Genomic DNA, 27,728 nt, shown 5'->3' with positions numbered 1-27,728 from the left:
CTATTTCGGACCAGTCAGGCTGAGACACATCTTCTGTCTTTCAATGGGCGGATTCAACGTCGGGCATTCCGTTTTCCTCGCCACCGCCTCGGCATAGCTGGGGCGCCTATGCTGTTCCTCCATACCTGTATCCGTCGCTGCAAGGTTGTCTCCCTTTTTGATATGAGTCTCTGTCGGCAGTGGCATATTTTCACTCTTGACACGGCCGCCAACTTGAGCCTGCAAGTCCATCCACTCCTTGTCGTTTCTCTGTACCTTAGAAACTAGGAAACGACGCCCGTCGTGCTCAAATTCGCCTGCAAAGTTTGAGGAACAGCATATACGTTTCATGCGCCGTCGCCGTGCCTTGCAGAGTCCGTCCCTCTCTCGCGGCATCTCCGCGGCGGGCGCAAACGCCTGCGCTTCAAAGCGTGCGCCAGCCGTGTCGGTAACAACATAGACGTCGAGGTAGTCGTCACTGACTTTATGGCTTTGTATCTGGTAGTCTCCGCCGACAAAGGTTTCCGAACGGGCCGCGAGAGCTGCGCTGTTTTGTCGCAATCCCATTTTGGTTTATATATAGACTGTTGCTGAAATTCTTGGTTAGTGACTTAAGGTTTTTCGTGTCCGCAGTATATTTAGACAGAATACACGCTACATAACGGCAGATTAGAGTTCCACGAACCTAGAGATGGCCTGAGAATTTATTCGTTTGAAATTCCGTATACGCACATATGTTGGAGAAGTGGTGCTCACTGACGTGGAGGAGGTGCTGGGTATAAAAACATGGTAACAAGCCAAACGCAACTTTGGTGAGTCTTCATGAGATGTCATACGTTGCAATGGAAGCCTTGTTGTGTGAGTCTTACGACTAGAAAGGGTATTTAGATTCAACAAGGGCCTCAGAGGTGGGGGCAAAGTACGCACTTTTATTATAATTTCTAGTGAGAAATGATTCGCCAATTCGGTGGTGAACGTCTGATTCTCACTCCAAGCGTGGCGTGAGGTGCATTTCGATATTTCCCTTGGTATCCAGCCAACACACAGATCGTTAAAAGACGTAGACAAACGACGCCAGGTGATACAACAGGCGATTAAACTGTACTACTCCTAATCGGATACCGAGCGCTCGGTGAAGCCACATTTTTCTTATGTTCCCGGTAAACATACTGGTAGTACAGGACGCATTATGTCTGTCTCACAAATCAACCTCAAAGGGGGCGAGCGAGGCCAATTGCAGGCCCTTGAATCACTAGTTTCAGGCAGAAATGCACCTCAATATTGTCTAGCTTGGCGAATGGGAGACGGAACGGCTAAAGAATTATTGTCAGGCTAAACTAGCGCAGGCAAACTGGGCGCCTTACCGGAGAGGTCGCCCTTGCATGTACCCCGCCGCCAGCCTCATCGTCATTAAGTACTGCTGGTATATTGCATCGTGTGGTAATTCCAACAAATCTAGAGTATAAATAATAAGGTCAAGATATCTTGTTCATTCATTGAAGTATGTGTTTTCTTTAAAATGACGGGGCACAATACTCAGATCCGGCCATAGCATGCAATATTTGGCCTTATCCAATGGCGCTCTATTTCGTCACTCATATATCTTCCAGTACAGATGTCACCTCGGAATTTTCCCCAGTCATAAATGCGCATGAGCAGTATGGCTCCGCAATCACCATTAGCAAGCCTTACGCGCTGGTATGAACCGGAAACCTTGTACCGATTTTGCAACCAACATCAATTAAGATGAGTTTTTTGGGGCAAATAATTTGAAGTCAATTGAGCACTATTTGTCCGCTATAATTCGACCTGATAACACGGACACGGTTCACACAGCTTTCGGTTACCTCCAGATCACTCAAGAGTCGAGGTGCAGTAAAGACTGATTCCCACTCCACCAAAAAAAAAAAAAAAAAAAAACCCCCCAAAGTCCACGACTTGGTTACCATGTAAGCCTTGGTATCGTGACCGAAAATGCCGAGAAGTCGGCTTACGACGCCTCAAGCCTGTTTGGGTGCCGTCCGGGTCGCCGATTCCCACATTGTTGGACATGAGCAGAGTGATCGTCAAGGTCGCGAGTCTGTTTCCCGCAACGGCAAGCGAAAAACTCGGTTTTTGCTATACACTGCACTTTCTTCAAGTGCCGCTCGTAGTTGTCTTTGCGAGCGGTCTGGTTCCCGCACTTGCACTGGTACTGCGAGCCGCCCCGAAAGTGCTTTTTGCTATTCCGATGGCGATCATACAGTGTAAGGCTTTTCCACTGCTGACCGCAGCAGACCCGAGAGCTAGCAGTGTGGTCACTGTAGGTGCTCACTCCATCCCCAGTGGAGGGCGCGGGGGGTCCATTAGAGAATAGGTCACCCTGGCTAGGTGTGCAGTTGCTGAGAGATGGGTAGTTTGACAGCCGTAACGGGATGGCGAATGTAGTGGAGGCCGCGGCCTCATTGGTTGCCATTATTTGGCTATACTGAGTTGCGTTAACATCCCAGTGATTCCAGGGAGGTTGATTCGGGTCACTCTGCTCCATAGGCCACGGAGTACAGGCAAGAAAACCCGCCGGCAGCTGGGGCTGCGGTGGCTGCAGCGCCCATTGTTGTTGATATCTCTGCCTCTGAATGACGTTCTGAAAACCATAGCCTTGCGGATCATCAAACTGCTGCCCGAGTGCTTGATTGGCGTCCTGAAAGAAATCGTATGGGACATCATCGGCCTGCAGCTCGGTTGTGCTGGCGCTGCCTGTCATGAACAAGAAGTCGACAGAGCCACTCCCAGCCGTCTCGTCCGAAGACGATCGCGACCGGTGGGCCATGCTCGACGTGGGGCTCCCCCAGACAATAAGAGGCTGGGTATTGAATGATTCAAGTGTGGCGTGGAAAAATGGCTACAACACTAGTCAGGAATCAAACTTGCCAGCTGAACAGCAGCAGATTTGTGAATAGATGGAAGGCATACCGGTGAGGCCGAATTTCTCGCCGGGGCGGAGGGTTATCGTAGTCAGAGCTGCTAGTGAATCCGTACCAGCGACGAGGAGAACACACGGTGAGCATGTTTTGACTGATGAAGGTTGTGAAAGAATCGAGAGGCGAGCAGGCTCTATATGAGTATTTGGTGGGACCTGGGCTTAGATTGAGGTCGAATTGAGGTTGAAATGAGGTTCGTTTCACGATAAAAAGTGATTCTGGTTGGCTTGCTCAATACATTCGGAGGAACTACAACCCCCTTGTTCATTTTAGTGCCGGGCGCAACGCGACACTTTGATGATCAACATGCTAGGCCTGAATTGTGACTGTCACTGATGGGCTGCTGAAAAGAACTGGGGTGACGGCAAGCCCTTGAGCTCCTTCGAGGACGCAGCACAGCTGCACAGGCCTACGTCAGTTTGGGGCGGGAGGTTCATTTTTTGGTGTGGGCTGATTTTGACTCGGTCTGGGCCGCTCTATCGCCCCGGCCAAAAGTGGCACTGGAGACTTTGCGGAGGAGGGCGGAATGGTGTAATTGGCTTTGGATCATTCGGGCCCGAGCAGAGTGGGACAAGAGTGGATATCCTACGATCGGTGACCGGCTGACGGCCTGTGGCCGGTAAATATTCGACCTTGGATTCTCACTTTGTACGAGACTCCGGAGACCGACTGCACTGCCAGCCTTGGTCGTCCCACTCAACGACTTTTTCCCTGTCCTCAGATTTGTCTACCACCTTTGCGGTCTGTTTCTCTTGCACAAAAGACACTAAGCGGGGAATAGTGACGCTCAAAACTAGATTCCTGCGCGGATTTCTCTCTCAGTTTCAGCTACCCCTTTTCAAGATTGCTAGCATGGTGTGAAGAGGTCGATTTTCACCAGTTGGGTCTGGTAATGGCCGCCATTCGAATTTGCCTTGTCCAAGTCCGTTGCGAATCAGCGCAGTCCATTGTGTCCCCGAGCCGGATTAACCATCTGCGGACCGTGTGAAACTGTTGTAATCAAGGAATTGATTTTACTGGGGTGGAGATACATTTGAAAATAGAGGTATTTTTTCCCAGCCTTGGAAAACTTTTAAAAGGAACTTCTCAAATCTGCCTCCTATAATTTATGAAGTTCTGAACCCATGGAGCGCTTCTCGTCGAACTGATAGGAATAGTGGAGTCCAACTCTCTTGCTGTTTCATATATATGACAAACTCTGCGATGATTGACACGTCAACTTCCATCTCAACATAAAACCTGAGGCCAGCAAGTTCCCATCACATCTTTTGGAAGCCGGCGATAAACTAGAACGTTCTTGCTTTCACTAGCTTGTAAATTCTTTTCCCCCGGGAACGTATGATTCTTTTCACAATTTATTGACCACGTGTATCTTTCATGCCCTGTCTATCTTGTGGACGGTTAAGGTAATCTGGTCATACTCCCCGAATTTATTTGCTCGCAGTGCAGTCGCTAGACGGTAGTCCCATTGGCCTTGTAAGCTGCGTCCAGCACAAAGAGTGCCTCATCCCAGACAACCACGCAAAGTTCAGCAAAAGACTTTGCTGCCTCAAAATCAGGTATATGATCCCATGTTTGCCTCAAGTATTGACAATTTGGAACCTAAGCAGGTATAGTATTCTCAGAGAATCGACTTCACTTTGCTTGCCCCATACATGTAATGTCTTATACCAAGGAATACGTACACCTTGAAAAGAACTCAGCACTACAAGGTGTTGTTCTGATTTCCAATATTGATATTTCCATTGGCGACATTTACGGCCTTTCCCAGCACATTGATGGTCATAGTTCCCTACTCGAAATACAGTTGTAAGCAATGCCATATGGTCAAATGTCGAAGTTATTCAGGTGAGGATATCTCTTACTTGGGACTCAACGACACATGGTGGTAACATCATCTTCCGAATAGCCGTGACGACAATATTGTAGCCTTCCTCTTCCGTCCCGTTGAACTTGCATATTCTGATGTGATCAGCACGAATTGGGGCTGCGTCACCGCAGCCTGGAAGCAGAGCTGACTCTGGTTCGACTATCTGAATTCCTGTCTTTAACATTCTTTCTCTAGGAATCGGGGAGTGAGAGCACAGTGCCATACCTGAGTTGATACTATACCCCAACTTGTCTTGAGGGTTTCATAGAAGAAAAAGGCATCAAGCCTATCTTCAGGGTCCTTAGAGGCCCTACGCTTGCCTAAGATGTCCGCGAATGCCCTTGTGAGCTCTTTGAGACGGTCGGAGTTGACACCAAGGAGCTTCAAAGTTTGCTCCTGGGTGTCGATGTTGAATAATTTGAGGATCTTGCGAGCAGCCTCGGCTGGTTTCGCGGCTGAAGAGCCTTGGAAAGGTGTTCCCAGGAAGAGCATTCCCCTGAGACGCTTCGTGATCAATTTTGCGCCGGAATTCTCAGTTCTCCGGTCGCCATGGATCAGAACTTGGGCGGCGACTAGTCCTCCGAGACTGTGAGCAATAAAGATTATGGGGCGGTCTTCCTGCTCGCATAATTAATGGTTAGGAAAGCGATGTATAAACATAATGTAGCAATAGGATTGGATTTAGGCATTCAGAGTTACTAACAGTCATGTTTCTCGATCGTTCCGCTGCAAGTTTCGCGCAGAGGTCCTCGGCGTCACTATGTATCTCCGTTTTCGTAACACTGGATTGGTCGCGATGAGTAATACCAGTGTCGTAGCCAAAGAGGTAGATACGGCTTGCTGGGACATCTTTTGGTAGCAAATCTCTGGGCCAAATGACACCTTCCTTTGTCCAAGTCTGTTCTCTGTCGCCTCTTAGACCATGTAAAAATACTATGCTGTTTTCTTGGTGTGAGTATAAATTCACAGAAAATTAGATGAGGTTTACTTACTCAACCTGAGCATGCTCTCCGTTGTGCACTTCTAGAAGACCGTACTGGGACATTTTCGACTATGCCTTAAACGTTACAATGGTCAGAATTTTGGGTGTCATTGACGCGATAGTAGCGGTGGGAATTTTCATGCGGCCGAGAACGAAAGAACAGTTTTATAATCGGGAGGGTCAGGCAGAAAACGCATTAGGGCGGACTAGCCTGGGTGGTCATGCCTCCGAAAGTCGGGACCCAACGCTCACGTTTGGCGTCTACACTGTGTCGCACAGTGATAAATTGCGTTTAAGACAACAGCGCCAAAAGCTGAGACATGGCGAATAAGATTCAAGTATCGAGATGTGGCACACTCCAGCTGAAGCAGCTGAAAGATCTCATGCTCGTTCAGTAGGCTACTGGCCAGCTATTCCTTAACCTTGGCACCCCCGCATGCCGCTCCTCCCTTCCACTTCTCCCTTTCTGTTATCCCTTCTGTTGTTTCTGTTCAAGCGCTCTTTCTCAAACTGAAGTCGAGTAATTCTAGGATTAAACCAAGCAACAAAACATGGGATTCTGACCTTGACCATTTTATCTCAGCTCAATTTCGAAACTCCTGTTACACTGATCTTGCTCTTCATGATGTCAAGTCCTTCAACCCACGTCGGTAAGGCTGCTAACGCCGCTGCTGTTGTGCATGTTCAGAACCAGACGAACAATTTTATCGAAAATAAACAGGCAAGATTTTAATCCATTAATATGCAACATTGCTTCTACTATTTCTAATGAACAAGCATCAGGCAGGGGAAACGATCAACCAATGCCTGGGAGACTCAGACGCCACTAACCCTCGACTCGACAAAATGCGCATTGAACATGAAAAAGGTGGCCTGCGGTGGGAAGCTTATTGCTGGATCTTTGATCATCCCGACTACCAAAAATGGCGTGATAGCAACCAGAGCCGGCTGCTCTGGATCAAGGGCGACCCTGGCAAAGGCAAGACGATGCTGCTAAGCGGCATCATCAATGAGCTGGAAAAGGATCATAATACTTGCCTATCCTACTTCTTCTGCCAGGCCACGATACCACAATTGCGAAATGCAACAGCCGTGATTCGCGGTTTGGTCTACCTTCTCGTTAATGAAAGACCGTCACTTATTCAACATGTTCTGCACCATGCAGGCAAGCCGCTTTTTAAGGCACGAAATGCATGGGTAGCCTTGTCCGACATGCTGAGGACTATGCTGGACGACTCGGAACTGAAAAATGCAATTCTGGTGGTTGACGCTCTTGACGAGTGCACAGAGGATAGATCGGAGCTACTAGAATTTATTACTATGCCCTCTCAGGTCAAATGGGTCGTATCTAGCCGGAACAACCTGGACATCAAGGAAGTATTCCGCGGAGCGAACCAGATGGTCACGCTGAATCTTGAGCTGAATAGAGATCTAATCTCCAAAGCTGTTGAAGCGTATATTATAGGCAGGGTACGCGAGTTGGCACAGTCCAAGAGCTATAAAAAGGCGACAAGGGACGACGTCGAAAATTATCTGATTTCGAAAGCCGACGGCACTTTTCTCTGGGTTTCCTTGGTTTGCCGGATGTTAAAGAATATCCCAAATCGACACGTTCGTAAGAATTTGAAAGGGTTTCCGCCAGGACTTGATGAATTATATAGGCGGATGATAGATGGCATCCGTGACCCAGATGACGCTAATGTTTTCAGGAGGATACTTGGTCTTGTGTCTATCGCCTATCGACCTCTTGCCTTGACGGAACTTGCTTCCCTGGTAGAATATCCTGACGATCTTGAGTTTCTTGAGGAGCTCATTGCGGACTGTGGCTCTCTGATAGTCCTTAGAGAGGGTATCGTCTACTTCGTTCACCAGTCGGCAAAGGACTTTTTGCTAGAGAAAGCATCTCGTGATGTCCATCCTCATGGCAAAGCAATCGAACACAGCAACATCCTGACAAGGTCGATCGAAATAATGTCTGAAACACTCGGGCGCGACATATACGACCTGAGGACACCAGGAATTCCCATCGACGATGTTGCGCCGCTCGACCCCGATCCGCTAGCGCCAGCCCGGTATTCTTGTGTTTACTGGATTGACCATCTGGTGGACGGGGAAGGGGCTGACGTGGTTGAATTCGAAAAGCATAAAAATATCTTTACGTTTTTACAAGAACACTTTCTCCATTGGATAGAAGCCCTTTCGCTTCTGAGAAAGGTTTCGGGCGGGGCCCTGGCCGTTAAGAAGCTTCGCGTTTTATTTCAGGTTGGTGCAGCTGCCCCACCTTGTTCACATAGGTACTTACTACTACAGAGCTCTTCTGATGTACCACTGAATTTTAGTCATTTCATGAAAGATGCTAGTAGGGTCTTTTCGAGTTTTGGATTCTTGATTGAACGAGTGCCTTTACAGATTTATGGCACTTTGCTATTGTTCTCTCCGATTACAAGCATAATCAGGCAAACCTTTTGGAACGAACGACTCGCAATGATTGAAAGTATCAAAGGTGTGAGCTTCGACTGGGAATCACATCAGCAGACGCTTGAAGGCCACGAAAGCTCCGTCAAAGCGGTGGCATTCTCACCTGACGGCCAGACCATAGCATCAGCATCGCACGAGACCATATGGATCTGGGATGCAGCCACAGGCACACCCCAAAAGACACTTATATGCCAAAGGGGACACATTAACCAAATAAGATTCTCGTCTGACGGCCAAATACTAGCCTCAGCGTTGTTCGGGGGTACACTCCGTCTATTAAACGCAACTACAGGCAAAGATCGACAGAAACTCGAAGGTCATGAAGACTGGGTTACAGCAAATGTATTCCCCTATCAAGGCTTCGATTGTTGCAATATCGAAGCAGTATTCTCGCCTGACTGTAAGATCGTAGCGACAATATGGCTCAACAATACAGTATGTCTATGGGAGACAACTCCAGGCAAACTTCAGCATACACTTGAAGGTCACGAAAGCAGAGTTCTGGCAGTAGTATTCTCGCCCAACAGCAAAGTTCTAGCCTCAGTTTCATCAGACAATACAGCACGGCTCTGGGATACATCTACAGGCAAGCACCAACATACGCTTGAAGTGTATGGGGACAGTGTTGATATACTAGCATTCTCTCCTAACAGTCAAATACTAGCCTCGGCGTCAAACGATAACAAAATACGGCTATGGGACGCAGCTAAAGGAACGCATCGACAGACCCTTGAAGGCCATAAAGACAGAGTTGTGGCAGTATTATTCTCGCCTAACGGCAACATACTAGCATCAGCATCAACCGACAAGACAGTACGGCTGTGGGATGCAACTACAGGCAAACATGACAAAACACTTGAAGGACATGAAGAGAGGGTAAATGCAGTAATGTTCTCTCCTAACGGCCAAATACTAGCCTCAGTGTCAAACGATAATACAATACGGCTATGGGATGCAGCTACAGGAAGACATCAACAGACACTTGAAGGTCACAAAGGCTGGGATACAGTAGTAATGTTCTCGCCTGACGGCCGGATTATAGCATCAAAGGCAAATGATAAGACAATACAGTTATGGGATATAGATACAGGCACACTCCGGCAGATACTTGAAGGTCATGAAGGATTGGTTAACGCATTAGCCTTCTCGCCTGACGGCCAGATTATGGCGTCAACATCAACCGACAGGACAGTACGGCTGTGGGATACAACTACAGGAACACGTCAAAAAACACTCAAGGGCCATAGAGACTGGGTTAGAGCTGTAACCTTCTCGCCTAATGGTCAAATAGTGGCATCAGCGTCAAACGACAAGACAGTACAACTTTGGGACATAACCACAGGTAAATACGAAAAAAGTCTTAAAGGTCATGAACGTTCAGTTACTGCAGTAGCTTTCTCGCCTGACGGTCTTGTGGTAGCGACAGCGTCAATTGATAAGACTATTCTACTCTGGGATTCAGTTACAGGCCAACACAGAAAGGCACTTAGGGGCCACAAACGATCAGTAAGGTCAATAGCCTTCTCGCCTGATAGCCAAACTGTAGCATCAGGATCATACGATACAACTGTGCGGCTTTGGGATGTAACTACAGGCGAACAACAACAGGTGCTTGAAGGTCATGAGAACTCAGTCAGCGCAGTATCATTCTCGTCTGATGGTCAGATCTTAGCATCAGCATCGCATGACAAGACAGTGGTGCTTTGGGATTTGGCTACCGCAACATGTCGACGGAAACTTAGAGGCCACAATGACTCAGTCAGTGCGGTAATGTTCTCGCCTGATGACCGGGTTGTAGCATCTGCATCATACGATAAGACAGTGCAGCTTTGGGATACAGCTACAGGTGCACTCCAGCAGATACTCAAAGGTCATAAAAACTGGGTAATGGCAGTAGCCTTCTCGCCTGACGGCCAAACAGTAGCAGCAGCGTCAGGCGACAAGACGGTTAGGCTCTGGGATGCCGCCACAGGAAGACACCGACAGACTCTTAGCGGCCATGGAGATATTGTTAGTGCGGTAGCATTCTCACCTGACGGCCACATAGTAGCAACATCATCTTATGATAACACGGTACGCCTCTGGGATTTAACGGTGGAGAGTCACAATGGATCAGTCAAAGCAGTAGCTTTCTCGCCTGATGGCCAAGTGGTAGCATCAGCATCAGTCGACAATACAGTACGGCTATGGGATGTACCTACCGGAATACACCAGCAGACACTTGAAGGTCATAAGGAATCCGTCAATGCAATAGCATTCTCGCCTGACGGTCAAATTGTAGCATCTGCCTCAAACGATAAGACAGTACTGCTCTGGAATGCTGTCACAGGCAGGCACCAAACGATTCTTGAAGGTCACGAGAGCTTGGTCAACACAGTTACATTTTCACCTGACGGTCAAACTATAGCATCAGCATCTAAAGGGACGATACTGCTATGGGATGCAGCCACAGGTTCACGCAAGCAGACAATTAAAGCCCATGCATATTCCATCACGACTATGGCATTTTCACCTAGCAGCCAATCAGTAGCATCAGCATCAATCGACAGAACGGTACAGCTCTGGGATGTGCCTACTGGAGTACACCTGCGGACACTTAGAGGTCATGAGGGCTTAATTACAGCAGTGGCATTCTCCCCTGATGGACAAACGGTAGCATCAGCTTCAGACGACAACATGGTTCGACTTTGGTCCGCAGAGACAGGCACACATCTGCAGATGCTACATTTGAGTTGTATAAGTAGCCTGGCCTTTCCTTCTACCTTGTGTGCGCAACTGATTACGGACCGTGGAGCTATCATCTTGCCTCCAGTCATTTCAGCAGATGCATTGCCAGTCATTGAAGAAGGCATATCAATACCGAATATTTGTGGACTTGGTCTCAGCGACGATAAGAAGTGGATCACAAAGGATAACGAGAGAATCGTGTGGCTTCCTTCAAAGTACACACCCGTATCATCTGCTATAAGAGACTCGACAATCTTTATTGGTTGCACATCAGGATGTGTGCTTCGACTTAAAGTTGCTGCGAAATGAACCAAATAGAAGTACCAAATTTACACTAGTCATGAACGGCATAATGCTGAGCACTCAACTCATTCTATTTTACCTCGTCCAGAAAGAAATGATAGAAAGGGGAGATTTCCTCCAGTTTTTAGGCGTGGTAGGTGGCGAAGAGTTTCTTGTGGGGTATGCTCTTCTCCAGGAGATCTGAAAGGGTGTGGCGTGGGTGCGATAAAGTGCGAGTTGTGCACAAAAACCGGAACAAGTTACATAAAAGATTGTAATTTTGTGAATTCAACTTTAATGTCACTAGCTCCGGTTAATTCCCGTAATCTTCAGTCGGATGCGAATGAAGGCGCAGCATCGCCCGTAATGAGGTTTTTTAAATCTCGATGAAGCGGGTTTCAGAGACAGTCTCTTTCCATTGCGGCAAGGATCTCAGAGACAAGGCAATTTTAAAGACTATCTTGAAGCAATACACGCGTGATTCAGTTCCAAGTTTACGAATTTTCATTCCTACCAGGCAACTCGTTCAAAGATAAAGCAATGAAATCAGACCACGACCATACGGAAACTTCCTTCTGTCATGCTTAATTGGATATTTTGCAGATTTACAAGATTGATGATCATGGGACTTTCTGGCGTTCAAAACTAAAACTCGCTACAGGCATGTAGAACTTTCACTTAGACAAGAAGGATATCATTGGAAGTTCCCGAGGTATCTTTGAACCCACCGTGACAACCGCATTGGCAAGTCATTCACGCAGTTACCGCTAACCTCAATCTCAACCGCGACAACAGCACCGCAAGCATGCGGCTGTTATTCATATTTCTCGCTTTCTGTCTCCCCATTCCCCCCGTAGTGACAAGACAGGCAAAACCGGCAGCTGCCAGCTGACCAGGTCGATCTCATATTCCCACGCGCAAACGAAACATACGCGTCTACAAAATTGTGACGAGAGAGCTCACAGCGGGCATAAGAGATTTGCAGGGAAAAGTGTCTTGTATTCTCTGTAAGTGAAAGAACGACAAAGAGCTCGTATAAGTAGGGATCTTGTGAGCTAGTCACGTGCAGGCGCACGGGACATGTGCGTTGCCAAGTGCCGCAGCCAAAGAAAAGGCTTGGCAGAATGAGGCTATCATGACAAAAATGGTAACCCGTCATCTTTGGCTTGAAAAGTCTTGACGCCGTCTGTCTGCTAGATTTCTATATGGACATTGAAATCTATAGCATGGCCTAAAGAATCAACAGCACCGGGTCCTCATCTTGGCAGGATGTGACCCGCGCCCCTCTGCACGAAGTATTCAATTCAACGACACGTGATCAACACATCTTACATACTCCTCTCGTCAACATGACAAAAGGCACAGCCTATCAATATGCCATCAGACGGTCGCTTACTCTAGAGCCCCGGTATTTCCCCAGTGGAACTGTCGATAAGAGTTGGTTAAACAAGCCTGAAAACGACGGCAGCCAAGTCATCATGTTCAGCACGGCGCCTGTCGCACAACTGCCCGAGATCCAGGCTGCCACAGACGCCTGATTAAAGCTTGACCAACAAATCTCGGTTGACGTACGTATTACCGACATTAAGTATCCAAACCGGCTGCTGGAAGAGGACTCTCAGCCACAAAAGTGAAGCGCTGGTTCGCTTCAAACCCCGGATTCTGGTGAGGGGTGGTCACTACTATCCCTCGTTTTAGCCACATTAAGGATTGTGATATAAATACAGACTTGAAGAGATGGCATGTGGGCTTGATACACGATGATACGACTATGTTGTTGTGGTCTGTGTTGGTAAATGAATGGTGGACGGTAGAGAGTCCGGGCGCCATCGAAGAAAAAGCAGTTGACCTACATTAATTATGAAGAGAACTCACACGGGGTGTTCTTCCTTTGCGCGCTGACTAACCTATTCACACAGGTGGGTGTCCGCAAGCCACGTGCTTAACGTAGCTTACTCCACTATATAGTGCGGCCCAGGGTAGAGAAAAAGTATACCTAAGTAAGTATACTTACTTTTACTTGAGCGCACTTTACTTGCACTCAATACTGAAAGCATTTTCCCCAATCCTGATCGCACCTGAGCGTCGTCCTAGCGGTGCCCCGCTGCACCCGTTGTAGAATCAGCGGCACATCATCCCCAACAATTCCTCACAGCAAACACCACAATCTTAGGCCTCCACGGCATCAGCCACTACACAAGAACACAGTGCCCATCATCACATATCAAGATGCTCTTCATATTCGCTGTTGTCGTTGGCGCGCACGACCACGCTGCATGTGATTGCATCAGTCCCAGCGATACCTGACTAGCCGTCAAGGCACAAGTACAGTGCCCACCAGAAAGTTTGAAAACACCGCTTGAGTGGCGCGGCAATTGAGTGGTGTTTCCAGACTTTCTGGTGGTCACTGTATGTACCTATCAACCCCGGTTCGCTCGGCGATGCATCTGCCATGGACTAAATGATAGGCTCAGTCGCTTGGGTTCCAAGGCGACTAGTAGTCAATGGTTGTTCAGCTGGCTGGAAAGCGTACTGCTGATAAGTGAGTGTTTTGGCAACCGCTTGTTTCATCCAAATTAGCGGTAATACTGATGCAAGCGGTCGCCTCAGAGTATTTTCGTTCTTCAAAACCACGTTTAGATTCGTCCCAAAGCAGCAATAGGTACCCCACGAGCTAGCCATATTGCTAAGTGTGGCCCGCATCGTGGCGGGCTGAATACCCCACGGACCCATAGGTTTCGGTTCAGCTCTCTCTTTCAATAAGCCACGCAGGGTTTCTATTGGTCCAATTCCGTGGGTTCATCTAGTCTCGCCGGTGGAATCCAGCAAACGCGCTGCGGGCCGCACTTGGCCGAACGCCTCTTGCCCCTTTCGGAGCCACTTTTGCTATCGACATGGTTTATTCAGCTGCTTGCCGATTTATGGGTCGATATCTTAAAAAATAAAAAAAAGAATTCGATATACGAAAGCGTCACAGGAGGCAGAGCTGAACCTCCCCAGGCGAGCGAGAGGCCGGCTGCAATCCAGTGCGCTTCGGGCGATGGAGCTTGCTGGGGATAAATACTGCCTTGTGTCTGTTGTTTTTGCAACTACTTCTCGCCAGGTTTTTCATCCATCATATGCATCGTCATCCATCATCTCATCATGGCCATCGACACTAGAACTTCCGAGCCTAAAACTAGCTCGGAGCATACCACACAGGAAACATGGTCGACCATCTCAGCGCCGCTGTTGAAGTATTTATTGAAGCAAAATAAAAAGTATGATGACGAGGACGCGTTCTCGATCTTGTCGGACGACAAGAGCAGCGACCTGCCGGATGAAAGCGACCAGGTGAAAAACATTCTTCTTGACCTGATTCAAAAAGGCCCAGAAAACCCTGTTCCCGAGGGGAAATCGGTAAGTTGCAACATATTTCATGCTCAGAACACCCTTACATCCACATACTGATTTTCTGTCAAAGGTTACAATCATCGGAGCTGGAGTGTCTGGCCTTTCTGCTGGCTACGAGCTGAAGCGGGCTGGTGTGAATGTCACCATTCTCGAGGCGTCCTCCAGGGTCGGCGGGCGTGTCGTCACCTTCAGAGATCCCGTCTTTGCTCCGGGCCTGCACGCTGAGGGCGGAGCCATGCGCATCCCAGGCAACCATTACCTACTACACGAATACATAAACAGATTCAACATTGGCGAGACCTTTAAATTCGATATGGAGAACAAGTTTATCTGTCTCAGCGGGTATGAAGGCGGCCAAACGATGACTTACAAGGAATTCGACCAGAAGCTCAAAGAACAGGATAAGGTGCTCCTAGAGCTGTTCCCGGGTTTGAAAGAATGTGAGCGTGGGCAGACATGCGACCAACTGTTCAAAACTGCCATTGATCCCGTGGTCGAAACGTTCCACAAAGCGTTTGAGGACCAGCAGGGGGATGAACCAGCCAAGATTAAGGCAGCATATGAAAAAATCACGGCCGAGTACGACAAGTACACGCTTCGGTCGTACTTGAAGGATGTGGCAAACTGGAGTGACGACGCAATCAAGCTCTACGACCTTGGGAACGCCCACGTCGTCTTCGAAAACGGCTTCATCGAATCTTTGAAGGACTCGTTCCTGTCGAGCAACCAGGCCGGTGTGGCGGCCAAGATGACGCAGCTGCAGGGCGGCATGGATCTCGTGCCCAAGGCCTTCATCTCCCCCGAGAGGGGCGAGGAGTCGCTGGTTGAGAACATCATTTTCGGAGCCCGCGCACTCCACCTCAAAGACCTGACGCCCGAGGTCGGAGTGAAACATGGCAAGATCGAGGTCACCTACGAGACCTCGGCCGCCGAGAAGCAGTACGTCAAAAGCGACTACGTCATTCTCGCGATCCCCTACACTGCGCAGCGGTCCATCACCAAGTCCCGGGCCTTCAAGCCGAAGCAGGAGGACGCCATTCGCGAAGTCCGCTACGTCGAGGTGACCAAGGTGCTGCTGCAGTACAAGAAGCGGTGGTGGAACGAGATATTCGAGAGAAACGACCAGGGCTTGGACGGGGGCATGGTCACCGACCTGCCCATCCGCTACACCATGTTCCCCGTGACGGAGAAGAACGCCCAGTTTGAGCACAGCAGCCGGGGCGCGGTGATGGCCGCGTACACATTCCAGCAGGACGCAACGATTCTGGGAGCCATGTCCCCCGCCCGCCGGATTAGGACGGCGGCGGAGAACCTCAACGACATCTTCCGTGAAGCCGACTCGCTCAAGTACCTCGAGGCCGGCGCCTCGCAAGTGTTTCCCACCGACGAGCTGGCCGGCGGCAGCGCGTTCTGCTACTTTGGACCCCTGCAGAAGACCATGTATCTGGAGACAATGTGTAGCACCGACTGGGAGGATCGAGTGTTTTTCGCCGGGGAGCAGGCTAGTTACTCGCACGGCTGGATCCAGGGCGCGCTGGAGGCTGGTCTGAGATGTGTCCAGCAACTTTGTGAGGCTGCAGCCAAGGAGAGCTTTTTCTGAAAGACTTTCCTTTTTGGCAGGGAAACTGGGAATTATAGCACAGCTGGGATATTGGTTAATAGGAGAGCGAGGCGTGGGAACACTCCCTGATAGCTGGCTATTTACGCCCCGTTTACCATGGTTAAGTACCAACTACGTATCTTTATCTTAAACATATGCAGACAATAACATTTAATGTTTAACTCTTGTCTGGACCTAGAGAGCTAGCTTTAGGAAGTGAATTTGTCGCTACGGGCGTACTTGGAAACCATGACCATGCCTGGAAAAGGCGATTTACTGCGATAGTCTTTTGATCTTATTTTGGAAATTTGATAAGAGGCTTCGCATACAGTCTTAGTTGTAGTGCTTGCATAAGCTTAATGAAGCACTAATCGCCGTATGAGGTGGCAGCCAGAGATTATTCTCCAGGAAAACAGTTTACATAAACTCGCCAGCAAACAATATTGTTCACGTTTCACTGTCAAAAGGGCCAGGCCAAATACAATGCCTCGGCGTGTTTCTTCGTCATCACCGAAAGACTCATGTTGCCAGTCTAATGTTTCCTTCAGTGACCTACCCATTCTTCCTCGCCTCTAACTGCTCTCCAGTGTCTTGTGGAGTTCATTAACTCGTGACAGTCTTTCACTACCCATGGCCACTTGGAGGCAAAAGCTTTAGTGACTTCCCATCCTTGGGAATCCCATGGGTTCCCCCACACAATCATCCCTCCGCGTCCCTCAGGAACCGATTGAAACCCTCTCAAGTCGCGGCATAGCTCCTTTTTATCATACGAATTCTCATCACGACGCAAAATATTGTCTCGGACCTCGGGGAACGGTAAGATGTCGATCCATGGGTGATGGCTGACGGCGAGCTGAAGCTGAGTTGGTTCCAGGCTTATAGGCACCGGCTCGTGCGCCGCCATGTTGGTGCTCCGGAAGGTAAGCTGAGACCGAGCATCAGGCATCATAAGCTCACTCGTGATACCCATCACTCTCGCGTTCGTTATCAATGCCCGCGTGGTGTTGAACTGGACGAGACTGAGCAGCATGTCTACAGACGGCGAGCCGAGGTTGAAACTCAGATCAGTTTCAGTGCTGAACTGAAGAATGAAATACTCAGTGCGCTCACTGTCGGGCTCGCAGGCTGTGAATGAAGCTAGAGTCAGCGGTGTCGTGTCTTGCGTCCCCAGTAGGGAGCAGAGTCGATTGCCATGACGCATTTCACCGAAAGAGCTATGGGAAGGTTCGTCTATCGCTACCGAAGGATGTGGTATAATCGCCGACCCGTCCATTTTCTCTTTTATTCGTTGCCCTTTTTCTCAACATGCATCGGTTAGTGCAATGACGAGAGACGGATTCGGGTCGGATTGGATGGCTAGACTAACGCCTGATTCTTTGGTGGATGCGATCCTGCATCTTCTTCCTTTCTTTCGGGTCAGTGGTACCAGTCCAATCATTTCCTGGTCCCGCATCGGCCTGTTGAGGCATGAGCTGGAGCGGGATGAAGTGGGGAGGCATTATTGCCGTGACAGCCAAAGTCAGAATGGAAGATTTAATGACCAAAGACGTTGTGTTGGCCCCGCGTCTCTCTCCAGTCTCAATGGCTACAGTCTTTTTCCCGTTCGGTGAAACAAATTGCCAGTCAAGAGATGGAGAGAAATGTAGTAAAAATGTATTTGTTTTTGAGCAGGAGAAAAACCACCCACCCTAGAATCACACTCTAGACAATATTCAAGACGTCGTTGATGTTGAGAGCGAACGGGAGTGCTCTATTTACCGCAGAAACGATCGATCATGAGAAGGGTACTGCGTAGAGCTGCCACAAACGTGCGAATCCTTTGTTCCGAGAGTGCTTTCTCGCGCCACTGCGCAGTACCTGACTCAGTGTTACAGGGAGTGTCCTTTCGGCCAACTCGGACAAGACCGGACTTACAGCTCTTTGTTGCTGACTTGACGTAGGTGAGTGGGTCGAGCGCCGGATAGCGGCAAATCTCATCCGGTTAGCAGGGCACCCAGCTGTCAATAATTTACACTATTACACATGGCATCCCCTGTTTAAAGATTGCTTGCCCTCTAACAATTTTGACGGGAAGTGGATTGCTTGGGGTTCATATGCTAACATTCATATGTTCAAAACAGGCACAAGTTCGAGGAAAAAAAGTCCCATTGAGTAGAGGAAACACAATTCTAGGGAGGTTGAAAAAATCGGATGAGTCGAACGCTTGAGGATTTCTAGTTGACTGACATACAACTATTTCAAAGCGTGACCACAATCTTCTTGGCAGAAACACCTTTGCGTTGTATATCAAGAGCCCCCTGAATGTCTTTCAATCCGTGGCCAGTCACTAAAGGATCTGGTTTGGCCTGAAACGAGCCATTTGCCAGCGCCTCAGGGATAAATTTGCCCCAGACCCATTCACCAATGTGCTGGTTGGGCTCATTGACGATGCTAAAGGCGACAACTACATATAATTGTCAGTAACTCTTGCACGTGAATTTGCCGGGACTACATTCATTCTTACCATATTCAGGGGCGAATCTCTCCGTCTTCTTGTCAATGGGGAGGACGCTGGCCACAGGAACTCTCTTGTCAAGTCGATCGAGAATAGCAGAAATATCATCGGAGCTGGAATCTCCGCTAATCGCATCGTACACTCCGACAAAATCGACGTCAGTGAGAACGCTAGCAAGTGTCTCAACAATAGTGGGAGAGCTATAGTCGAAGACTTGGTCGGCGCCCAGATTCTTGACGAACTCATGGTTGGCAGGGGAAGCCGTGGTGATCACATTTACACCCGAGGCGGCCGCTAGCTGAATTGCGGTGGCGCCAACAGAAGATGCGCCGCCCCAGATCAATATGGTCTTGCCAATCTTCTCCGACTTTGTTGCAGAGGGTAGCGGCAGGTTGAGCAGCCCCTTGGGATAGAGGCCAGCGCAGGCCGTCGAGATAGCAAGAGGAAGGACAACAGCTTGTTCGAATGTCATGAAGTCGGGAACGGGTGAAACCAGAGAGGCGGTGGCGACTGGGTAAGACTGAAAAGCAGAATTGGCGGGGTTTCTCGTCATGAGGCCATGGCAATGCCTAGATCCGCGAAAGTCAGCTTTGAGTTGCACTAGAGAGGAAGTTCCGGGAAAGATGGACTGACGCAACGACTCTGTCGCCCTTTTTGAACCTAGTTACGCCGGCGCCAACCTCCTCTACAAAACCAGCCGCATCTTCGCCCAAAATGAAGGGAAACTGAGATAGGTATCTCCCATATGCCCTGTATGATGTTAGATAGTGGAAATAAACCCCCAGATTCGATAAAAACAGACTGAATTTTCCAGTCGACAGGGTTCTAGTAAGCAAGTTAGTCGTAGAGCAAAACCTTGAGGGAAATCCGAGAAATATTTACTCACAGCAGAGACTGCAACATTTTTGATGACGATTTCTCCGGCTCCTGCAGTAGGCATAGGAGCCTCCTTCACGGCGAAAGGATGCTGCGAGGGGCAAGTGATCCAGGCAGCTTCGTTCACAGCCATTGTCCTGATATTGAATTGATAGCGTAGTATATGCCAAAAAAAAATCTAAAATCAGGAGGAAAATATTTCCTTTTGGACATTATCAATGGACGTTGACAGTTTATTTATCCTTATCCTTCAGCGTACAAAAGGTATGACAAAGGAAATGGAACATTGCCATTGAATTAGTAAGATACTTACACTGCCTGTGCACCTAGAACACCGGCTCAGAGAGCAGCGGCTATGCGGCATGACTTACAAGGTTCTGACATTATTCAATCTCGATATGTCAGCCAAGGATTTCGCCCTTGTGCTTAACAGGAAATAATTCTTGAGGATTTAACCACTTCCAGGCTAGATTTACTCTCGCTTTACAATGATCTCCCCCTTCCCCATCGCTTCCTTCGCCTAAAAACATCAACATCTGATCTCTTCACAATCCTGTTTCATCCAAAGTTTAAGCGAACAATATTCAGTTGTGTTTTAGCTACGTGGGTAGTCATGCCCCCCGCAAATGTATGCACTCTACTGACGTTGTTTTTTATAGTTTCAGCCTAGGGTCTTTGGAGAACACACTAATGCAAGTTACTGACGTGACTAGGGTTGCGTGTGGCACATTGGGGCGAGATTTACCGAGGAAACTCCACTACCACGGACGATTGCAAATGCCCGGTGGAGACAAGTCAACTACTCTTCCATCAAACCTCTTTTGGGTGGCTTTTACATCCGAAAGGGCGGTCCGATGGGGAAGATATACCTACAATCTCTTCATCGACCAGAGGGCTATAAATGGCCACCAATCAGCCGGGAAACACGAGGCAATTGGTGAGATAGTTGGCTATTTTCCACCGCTACGTATACTGGCACATTCGGACCTCAAATTTCTCTCATCACCAACCAGCCGATACGCGAGGCTTAATCGATCATCATGAGCTCTATTGGAACCATTTGGAGCTACCCCTCCAATCCACGAGCCCTGAAGGTATGGACATGTTTTCCCATGTTCAAGGAGGCTTTTCTGCAGCTCCTGTCTCTACTTCGTTACTTACACTCAGAGTAGATTGAGGCTGTGGCGGCTGTGAATGGACGTACGGTTGATTATGCACCAAACTTTGTCATTGGAAAGACGAACAGAACCCCGGAGTTTCTCGCCGACTTCCCAATGGGAAGAGTTCCGACTTTCAAGTCCGCCAATGATGGAATGACCCTTTTCGAGTCGGATGCCATCGCGCAATATGCCGCTGAAAGCGGCCCCGCAAGCGCCCGGCTACTAGGCGTTACTGTAGAAGAGCGCGCTCTCATTCGCCAGTGGATCGGATTTGCCGACCATGAGCTGTTTCCGCCCCTGACGACTCTGATTATGTGGCGCTATGGTATGGCTGCTTTTGACGAAATCGAGGAGCGGGCAGCGTTTACTCGTCTCCACGTGTCTCTTGTTGCGTTGGAAAAACACCTTCAAGGTCGTCAATACATTGCTACGGAACAACTTAGTTTGGGGGACATTTCCGTTGCCGCAGGCCTGTACTGGGGCTTCGCTCATATCATTGACCGGGAGCTTAGGGCGAAGTACAGCGAGACTACGAAGTGGTACTTGCGAGTGATTAGAGATGAGCGTTTGAAATCTTCCATTCAGGAAGTGCTCATCGATATTAGAAAGACTAGTCCTACGCAGTAAATGAAAAATGAAGAAGCCAAGCAGGTTTTCTGCGGCTGTCTGCACTAAACGACATGCAAACGTCGACATCCGTAAAATCAATATCCCCGACGTCACCACGCGTGAATATTAGTACAGTATTCTGGTTGATGTGGTAATATGTATCCCCGGTAAGACAGAAAGTAGCATTAAATCTTGGATTGAGTCATGGGACTTGTGCTTGATGAATGTTCGCAACCATGTGGCAATTTGTAGACCTTTCTGCCATCCTCATTCCGCGGGGGCCCAGTAAAATCTCCCTTATTTAAAGTAAAACGTTCAGCCAGTGTCAAGCCATACCCCGCAACCCATACGCTAGCAGAAAAGTTACGCCGATTGTTGTAATGCTATATGATGTAAACTGAGTGATTTATCAGCAGCAGAAATATGCCGAAGCTCCCCAGAAGTGTGCATATGGACAGTGCCCTTCAAATATTTTGTCCTCGAAGCTCCAACACTGGGCTCCAACTTCTGACATTAACATCATTGTTATCCTCTGTTTATTTCTGCCCTCTGCCACTTACACTACTATCAGTTGACACTTAATTTCTCCCCAACAAATCAATATGTCAACCGTTGTTGGTATCGCCGGCATCTCTGCCAAGCTAGCTCAGTGCGTAGTGAAGGCGTTGCAAGCGTACCCCAATGTGAAGATCAAGGGATTTTGCCGTCGTCCAGAGAAGTTGCCCCAGTCAGCTCTCAAAAACTACAACGTCGAGGTGATCCAAGGCAACTTTGATGACAAGGCGGCCGTCCAAAAGTTTGTCAAAGGAACTGACATAGTCATCTGCTGCTACTTTGGAAGCCCCGATGTCATGATTCTAGGTCAGAAGATACTCATTGATGCCTGCGCCAAGGAGGGCGTCTCGCGATACCTTCCCAGTGACTTCGCAGTCGACTATACTAAGATCCCCGATGGCGAGCTGTTCCCCAAGCAGTCGACAAAAATCATCAAGAAGTATATGTTACACAAGGACGTGGCAGGGGTACATGTTCTAGTCGGTACTCTACTGGAAACCTTCTGGAGCGATTACTTCAAGGTTTACGATGCCAACACCCAGACAATTTCCTACTGGGGCACTGGCGAGGAGAAGTGGGACTTTACAACATATGAGGCCACGGCAGCGTACACAGCTGCTCTTGCTGTCGACAAGGAAGCTGTTGGAGTATTTCGATGTAAGTTGGTTATGGTATTTGTCGCTTGCCAGCACCGGATTAACTAACGGGACCAGTTCGGGGCGATTGCAAGAGCGTCTCCGAAATCAAGGCCGTATACAACAAAGTCTACCAGTCGCCCCTCCAGCTGAAACGTCTCGGATCACTTGCCGGCCTATACGATGCTGCCAAAGACACCTACAATAAGGATCCGAGCAATCTATCAGCTTGGGGATCTAGGTAAATTCTTCATTGCTTCCAAATACTGTGGACGTATACTTATAGCTAGCTCAGAGCCTTTATCTACTGGTGCACAAATGGCGTTGCAAACCTCGGTGAAGACCTCGACAACAAGAGATACGCTCACATTGTCCCAATCGATATGGAAGGCTTCCTAAAGTCCCACAAGAGGGCTGATATCGCCATTGCGGATCAAAAATTTGAATTCTAGGTTCATTCTTGTGACGACATGCGGACTGTCCCGACGTTGATAGATTTTACGAGAGGTTTCATTCCGATTTAGATGAAACATGATTCATAAAACTTTATTAGTGTGATTATGTTCCAAGTGCATTTTATCCTACTTTAGCAATGTTCCAAACTCGAATTTGTGATCAACTTTCTCCACCAAGTCAACATATACTGTGTAATTATGAGAATTTCAGCCGTTATTTATTCTATAGGTAATCGCCTTGTATCCTTTTGTATTATGACTTGTGTGGAGTACTATGCTGCTCCTGGGGCATTTCAGTTCAATAAAGATTGGCAAACACATATCTGGTATTCCATGCTAGGCCTATTTAAACGTGCTCTCAAACGGTACAGCCCAGCTTTCAGGATGTGTCTTGCATTCAAAAGATATTGAAATATCTCACCCGCTCAATGGAATCCACCCAGTACCAAGGTCAGATCCGTCCCCTTTTCGATCTCGGCTTTACGAGCCTTGAGCTCCTCCACATCCCAGTTCGCAAACACGAACTTGCCATTGAGGAAAGCCGCCTCGTCGCCGGTGACCCAGGTCAGAAAGTCCGCAGGCAGCGATACTAGAGCAAATTAGTAAATGATATCGAGTTAAAGCTATTAATGCGAGGGGGTCTTTGGAATGCGGGAAACGCTGAGGCACATACCATCATCATACGGGAACTTCAGTCCCGACTTCTCGAGTTCGGCCGCCATCGGCGTCTGGATGAGGCCAGGGTGGACCGTCACGACTCGCAATTTACCAGCATTCTCCACGGCGAGATATTCCATCAGCTTCAGCAAGGGCGCCTTGCTCACGACATAACCACCCATTCCCGGCAGGGGAGGCATGAGAATACCGGCAGTGTTGAGAGTAGCCAGTACGGGTTCCGATTTGGCCCCTTCCACAGAGATGGAAATGGCCAGCAGCGCCTGTGCGACGTTTAGAGTCCCTTTGATGTTCACTTCAAAGGCTTTCCAAACTTCATTGGCATCAATAGTCGAGATTGGACCAAGAGTCGGGAGGACGCCAGCCGCATGGATGACAATATCAATGGGTCCGAATGTAGACACAGTTTCCGCCATGGCAGACTTCAGGGCCTCAGCATCGCATACGTCGACGGCATGGCGGGCGATGTCCACTTCTGGCTTCTTCGTGCGAATAATGTCAGCAGACTTCGCGAGCAAGTCAAGGCGGCGACCGATAAGGATCAAAGCTTTGGCGCCCGCTACAGCGAAGGAAACGGCTGCAGCCTGTCCAATACCGGACCCAGCTCCAGTGATTAGAATGATTTTTCCGGCAGCGGAGTTGGCGGGATTCGATGGGGCGATGGCTGGGTAGCTGGCATTGTGGGTGGTTTGGGTGTAAGACATTTTGTATGATCGTAGAAGTGCGACTTTCTGAATGACAGGTTCAGGTGGAAAGCTATGTTGTTGTGTGATGGGGCAAATTAACAGCAATCTTCGTTGCATGTGTAACGTCTTATATACACAAGCTGCTGCATCATATTGATATTTTCGTACAGCCAGTTTTCGGGATCAATGGTAGTCCAGTGTTCGCGAGCCTAGTTCCTCCGTGGAACACAGAGGTTCCCGAAGCGCGCGGCACAAATGTCATCAATGCGGTATTGGGCAAGGGTGGTTTGTGTAATGAAACAACAATTTGTAAAGCTAGGTATTAATAATCTAGTACTATTCACTATGAGCACGCGGAAATAACGACTTCCCAAACAGGTAATTTTCACTTTTACGTCCAGAACCGCCACTGTCATGGGCATGTGGTGTGGGAACATGAGGATCGTGCCGAAAGCCGGGATCCACACCACCACCAGGAGTTAAACTTTACTGGATATGGGAATAATCGGAAATAGAAGCATAGAAGTTTTGACCATATTGCGGATGAGGAACACCAAATTACGTCGATACATTTAAGGAATAATATTACGAAACCGCCCACAAGGAATCTCTTTTGGACTCGAGGAGCAGATACATGTGTGGGTGCGTGATTCATGCCAGTTCTGAAGTGGCAATGGAGTCTCAACAATGATTTCTCAATCTTCTATTGGGGAATTGGATATATGAGTGCCCCGCCAACTGCCCAGGATATGTTCCAATTCTTCGTGACGCTTCAGAGCGTGCTGAAAGTCAGAGTAGGCCGTTCTATCACCACTGGCGTAGGCATCGTACAGCGCAGCCACACCACGTGCTGCAAAAGGGAGTTCCTCGAGCCATGATTCCCAACTCCAGTCTACTTCTTGAACCTGACCGGTACCAAAGTCGTGCAACTCAATCCTGGTCGGGCTCAAGGCCATGGTGCGTGGAGTCGTACCTCCATCGGCTGTGAACTTTATTTCGCCTCTGTCGCCGTGGATCGTCCATATGAAATGGGGTTCCCCAGGGAACGGTTGGCCGCGGCGAAAACTCATGAGAAGAGAGGCCTCATCGTGGACTAATTTCGTATCTGTCAAAGTGGCGGTTATGAAGGCTAGATCTGGCACATTGGATTCCACAGTGTCGATGATCGCGCCAGACTTTGGAAAGGCCAGACCAACTTTGGGCCGCGCCAATTGAAGCCGGCTGTAAACATCTTGCGCGTCACCGAGAGTAGATAAAATGAACTCCCACACTACCGAATGTTAATATAACGATAGAACAAATCTGATTATAGTCGGGGATGATTGCTTACAGTGCCCGAAAGCGACCGTTATCACGTTTCCTCCTACTTCTATCTGGGTGAAGTACTTGAGATTCACGGGAAAGACGTCTCGGGTGCTGGTGCCGCCAGTAGCGTGTACAGTAGAGCTGAGAACCTTTCCGATGTGCCCAGACTCGAGAAGCCGTTTAACGGCAGTGACAGGGGCGGTAACGAATCCTTGCAAACCGATCACAGACTGGACCCCTTGCTTCCTGGCCAGGCCGGCTAGCTCACGCACCTGTGAAATATTCGACGCCAACGGCCATTCCACAAAAACTGCCTTTCCAGCAGCGATACTGGGCTTTATCGTCTCGTAGTGTTTGTCGACGCGGGTAATGCACGCTACGAAGTCGACGCTGGCATCTTGGGCTAAGTCGGCGGGACTGTCGTACGTTCGAGTCCCTGGAGACAGTTGGAATGTTTCAATCGCTTGCCGCGCGGACTCTATGCTCGAGTTGCATAGTGCGACGATTTGGTATTGAGCCCTGCCACGGGAGGAAAGGAGGTAGGGCAAGTGAGCCACAGAAGCCCAGCTGCTGAGATTTGTGCCTGATAGGCCGATGATTCCTAGCCGGATTGGAGCCATGACTTCTATCATGAACAGACAGTGCTTGACCAAGGGCGTGGCATAATGAACCATACGGCCGGTCTATTTCCGTGGCAGAAAGGCTTCCATTTAAGTAGTTTATTTCTAATCAGGAACTCTATGCGAAATGGAGACCGCTTCTTCTTACACTAGACCAGTACTATCTCGTCTCCACCTTTCCCTCTCAGGGCGTCAGTAGATTGCAGTAGCGCCAAAGGCTAATGGGGCGTCGCTCGATGTCACAATACGGTCATACTGGCTGCTGAGACTGCAGGATTTGTTTCCTACAGTGCGAAATTTTGGCTAGCAATTGAGCTTCAATTGTTATGAAAATGGAAATGATGTCATCTAATACTAATCGGTTTCTCACACTGTCAATGCCAATTCTGCTGGTTCAACAGCTACTCCTTGGGGACTTGACAAAATCATAAAACGTATCTAGAATCCTTACTGGTGTTATTCCTCCGTGTATTGGAGTTCTGCCTGCGCGTCCGCAGCGCATCCTCTCGCCTCACTGTGATTCTCGGTGTGAAAGCACTTCAACCCACTCAAAGAAGCATACAAATAACAACACATGTATAAAAACAAGTGATTTGATGGCAATGACTATATCTCTTACCAAAACGCTGCCTTAGCAGGATATTCAGCACCCAAACTCTGTCCCGTCTCTGGGCTGACTCCAGCACAGAACATTCGAAGCACGGTACTGCGATGTTACCACCCAACCAGTTGGTGTGCAGTGTAGAACAAGGGATAATGGTAGAAGTACATCATTACCAAAGCTTTTACTTTGTGGCGCAGTTGGTTGCCTTGACCTGCTCGTGACATGCGAACGCCTGAAGCAGCACTTCATGATTCGAGGAAGACCAGCGCTCATAGGCGAGGGCGTGGCTGGAGAGGTTGCCTAATGCCCTACCCCCTAGCCATAGCCCATTAATCATACAGCCAAGATTCCGGCACCTTCGGCAATCAAACACGAAAATGAATTTATGGCTGGGTATTTGTCCGGTTCCCTCTCTCCGCGCGGGGAGGTTCTGGCTTGCATTGTGGGTCGTCGTGTAGACTAAGAGGCAACCTGGCCCACAGATCTGCTCCAGCTGCACCTCCTGGTTGGTTCGCAAACTGTACTCGCATTCGCTTGATCAGACATACTGACCAGGGCAGTAAAATGGCCGTTGAATATTCGGCTGACATAACCTGTTCAACGTTAACCTGCTCGACAAGAAAGTCGTATATAATGCCATTAAATGACAGATCCTCTTGTTAACTGATAATCCTATTCCAACCGTTTTCTTCGTCGCACGTTCATTACTTACAATCATTCATTTGTCGTCACTGCACACATCAGCTTCTGTTACAAGTCTCCTATTTCTTGCAAAATTACCAG

At 48.7% G+C, this 27,728-nt stretch overlaps 7 protein-coding genes across 7 annotated transcripts; 3 read left to right on the top strand and 4 right to left on the bottom strand.

The window, feature by feature from the left end:
- EsH8_V_001106 (uncharacterized protein) lies at positions 1–546 on the bottom strand (the record flags this gene model as incomplete). The annotated part of the gene is made up of 1 exon (XM_083273622.1): positions 1–546. One exon carries the CDS (start codon positions 544–546, stop codon positions 1–3), a length of 546 nt encoding a protein of 181 aa, XP_083126337.1.
- Positions 547–4,644: 4,098 nt separating this feature from the next.
- EsH8_V_001105 (Alpha/Beta hydrolase protein) lies at positions 4,645–5,854 on the bottom strand (the record flags this gene model as incomplete). Its single annotated transcript, XM_083273621.1, has 5 exons — positions 4,645–4,731; positions 4,805–4,972; positions 5,035–5,427; positions 5,513–5,747; positions 5,802–5,854. The coding sequence occupies 5 exons, from the start codon at positions 5,852–5,854 to the stop codon at positions 4,645–4,647; spliced, it is 936 nt and encodes a 311-aa protein (XP_083126336.1).
- Positions 5,855–14,422: 8,568 nt separating this feature from the next.
- On the top strand, positions 14,423–16,271 carry EsH8_V_001104 (flavin monoamine oxidase family protein; the record flags this gene model as incomplete). Its single annotated transcript, XM_083273620.1, has 2 exons — positions 14,423–14,677; positions 14,742–16,271. The coding sequence occupies 2 exons, from the start codon at positions 14,423–14,425 to the stop codon at positions 16,269–16,271; spliced, it is 1,785 nt and encodes a 594-aa protein (XP_083126335.1).
- Positions 16,272–18,508: 2,237 nt separating this feature from the next.
- Positions 18,509–19,774, bottom strand: EsH8_V_001103 (zinc-binding alcohol dehydrogenase family protein; the record flags this gene model as incomplete). Its single annotated transcript, XM_083273619.1, has 5 exons — positions 18,509–18,714; positions 18,775–19,334; positions 19,399–19,515; positions 19,568–19,590; positions 19,652–19,774. The coding sequence occupies 5 exons, from the start codon at positions 19,772–19,774 to the stop codon at positions 18,509–18,511; spliced, it is 1,029 nt and encodes a 342-aa protein (XP_083126334.1).
- Positions 19,775–20,915: 1,141 nt separating this feature from the next.
- On the top strand, positions 20,916–21,428 carry EsH8_V_001102 (glutathione S-transferase family protein; the record flags this gene model as incomplete). Its single annotated transcript, XM_083273618.1, has 1 exon — positions 20,916–21,428. One exon carries the CDS (start codon positions 20,916–20,918, stop codon positions 21,426–21,428), a length of 513 nt encoding a protein of 170 aa, XP_083126333.1.
- A 584-nt stretch (positions 21,429–22,012) lies between these two features.
- Positions 22,013–23,052, top strand: EsH8_V_001101 (uncharacterized protein; the record flags this gene model as incomplete). Its single annotated transcript, XM_083273617.1, has 3 exons — positions 22,013–22,622; positions 22,679–22,841; positions 22,896–23,052. 3 exons carry the CDS (start codon positions 22,013–22,015, stop codon positions 23,050–23,052), a joined length of 930 nt encoding a protein of 309 aa, XP_083126332.1.
- Positions 23,053–23,480: 428 nt separating this feature from the next.
- Positions 23,481–24,434, bottom strand: EsH8_V_001100 (SDR family NAD(P)-dependent oxidoreductase; the record flags this gene model as incomplete). The annotated part of the gene is made up of 2 exons (XM_083273616.1): positions 23,481–23,644; positions 23,729–24,434. 2 exons carry the CDS (start codon positions 24,432–24,434, stop codon positions 23,481–23,483), a joined length of 870 nt encoding a protein of 289 aa, XP_083126331.1.
- Positions 24,435–27,728: the final 3,294 nt, after the last annotated feature.

This window comes from Colletotrichum jinshuiense, chromosome 5 (assembly GCF_051148585.1).
Source record: "Colletotrichum jinshuiense chromosome 5, complete sequence".
NCBI classification, from domain to species: Eukaryota; Fungi; Ascomycota; class Sordariomycetes; order Glomerellales; family Glomerellaceae; genus Colletotrichum; species Colletotrichum jinshuiense.
Note: the sequence above shows the minus strand (reverse complement) of the source record. Positions and strands in the feature narration are given on the sequence as shown.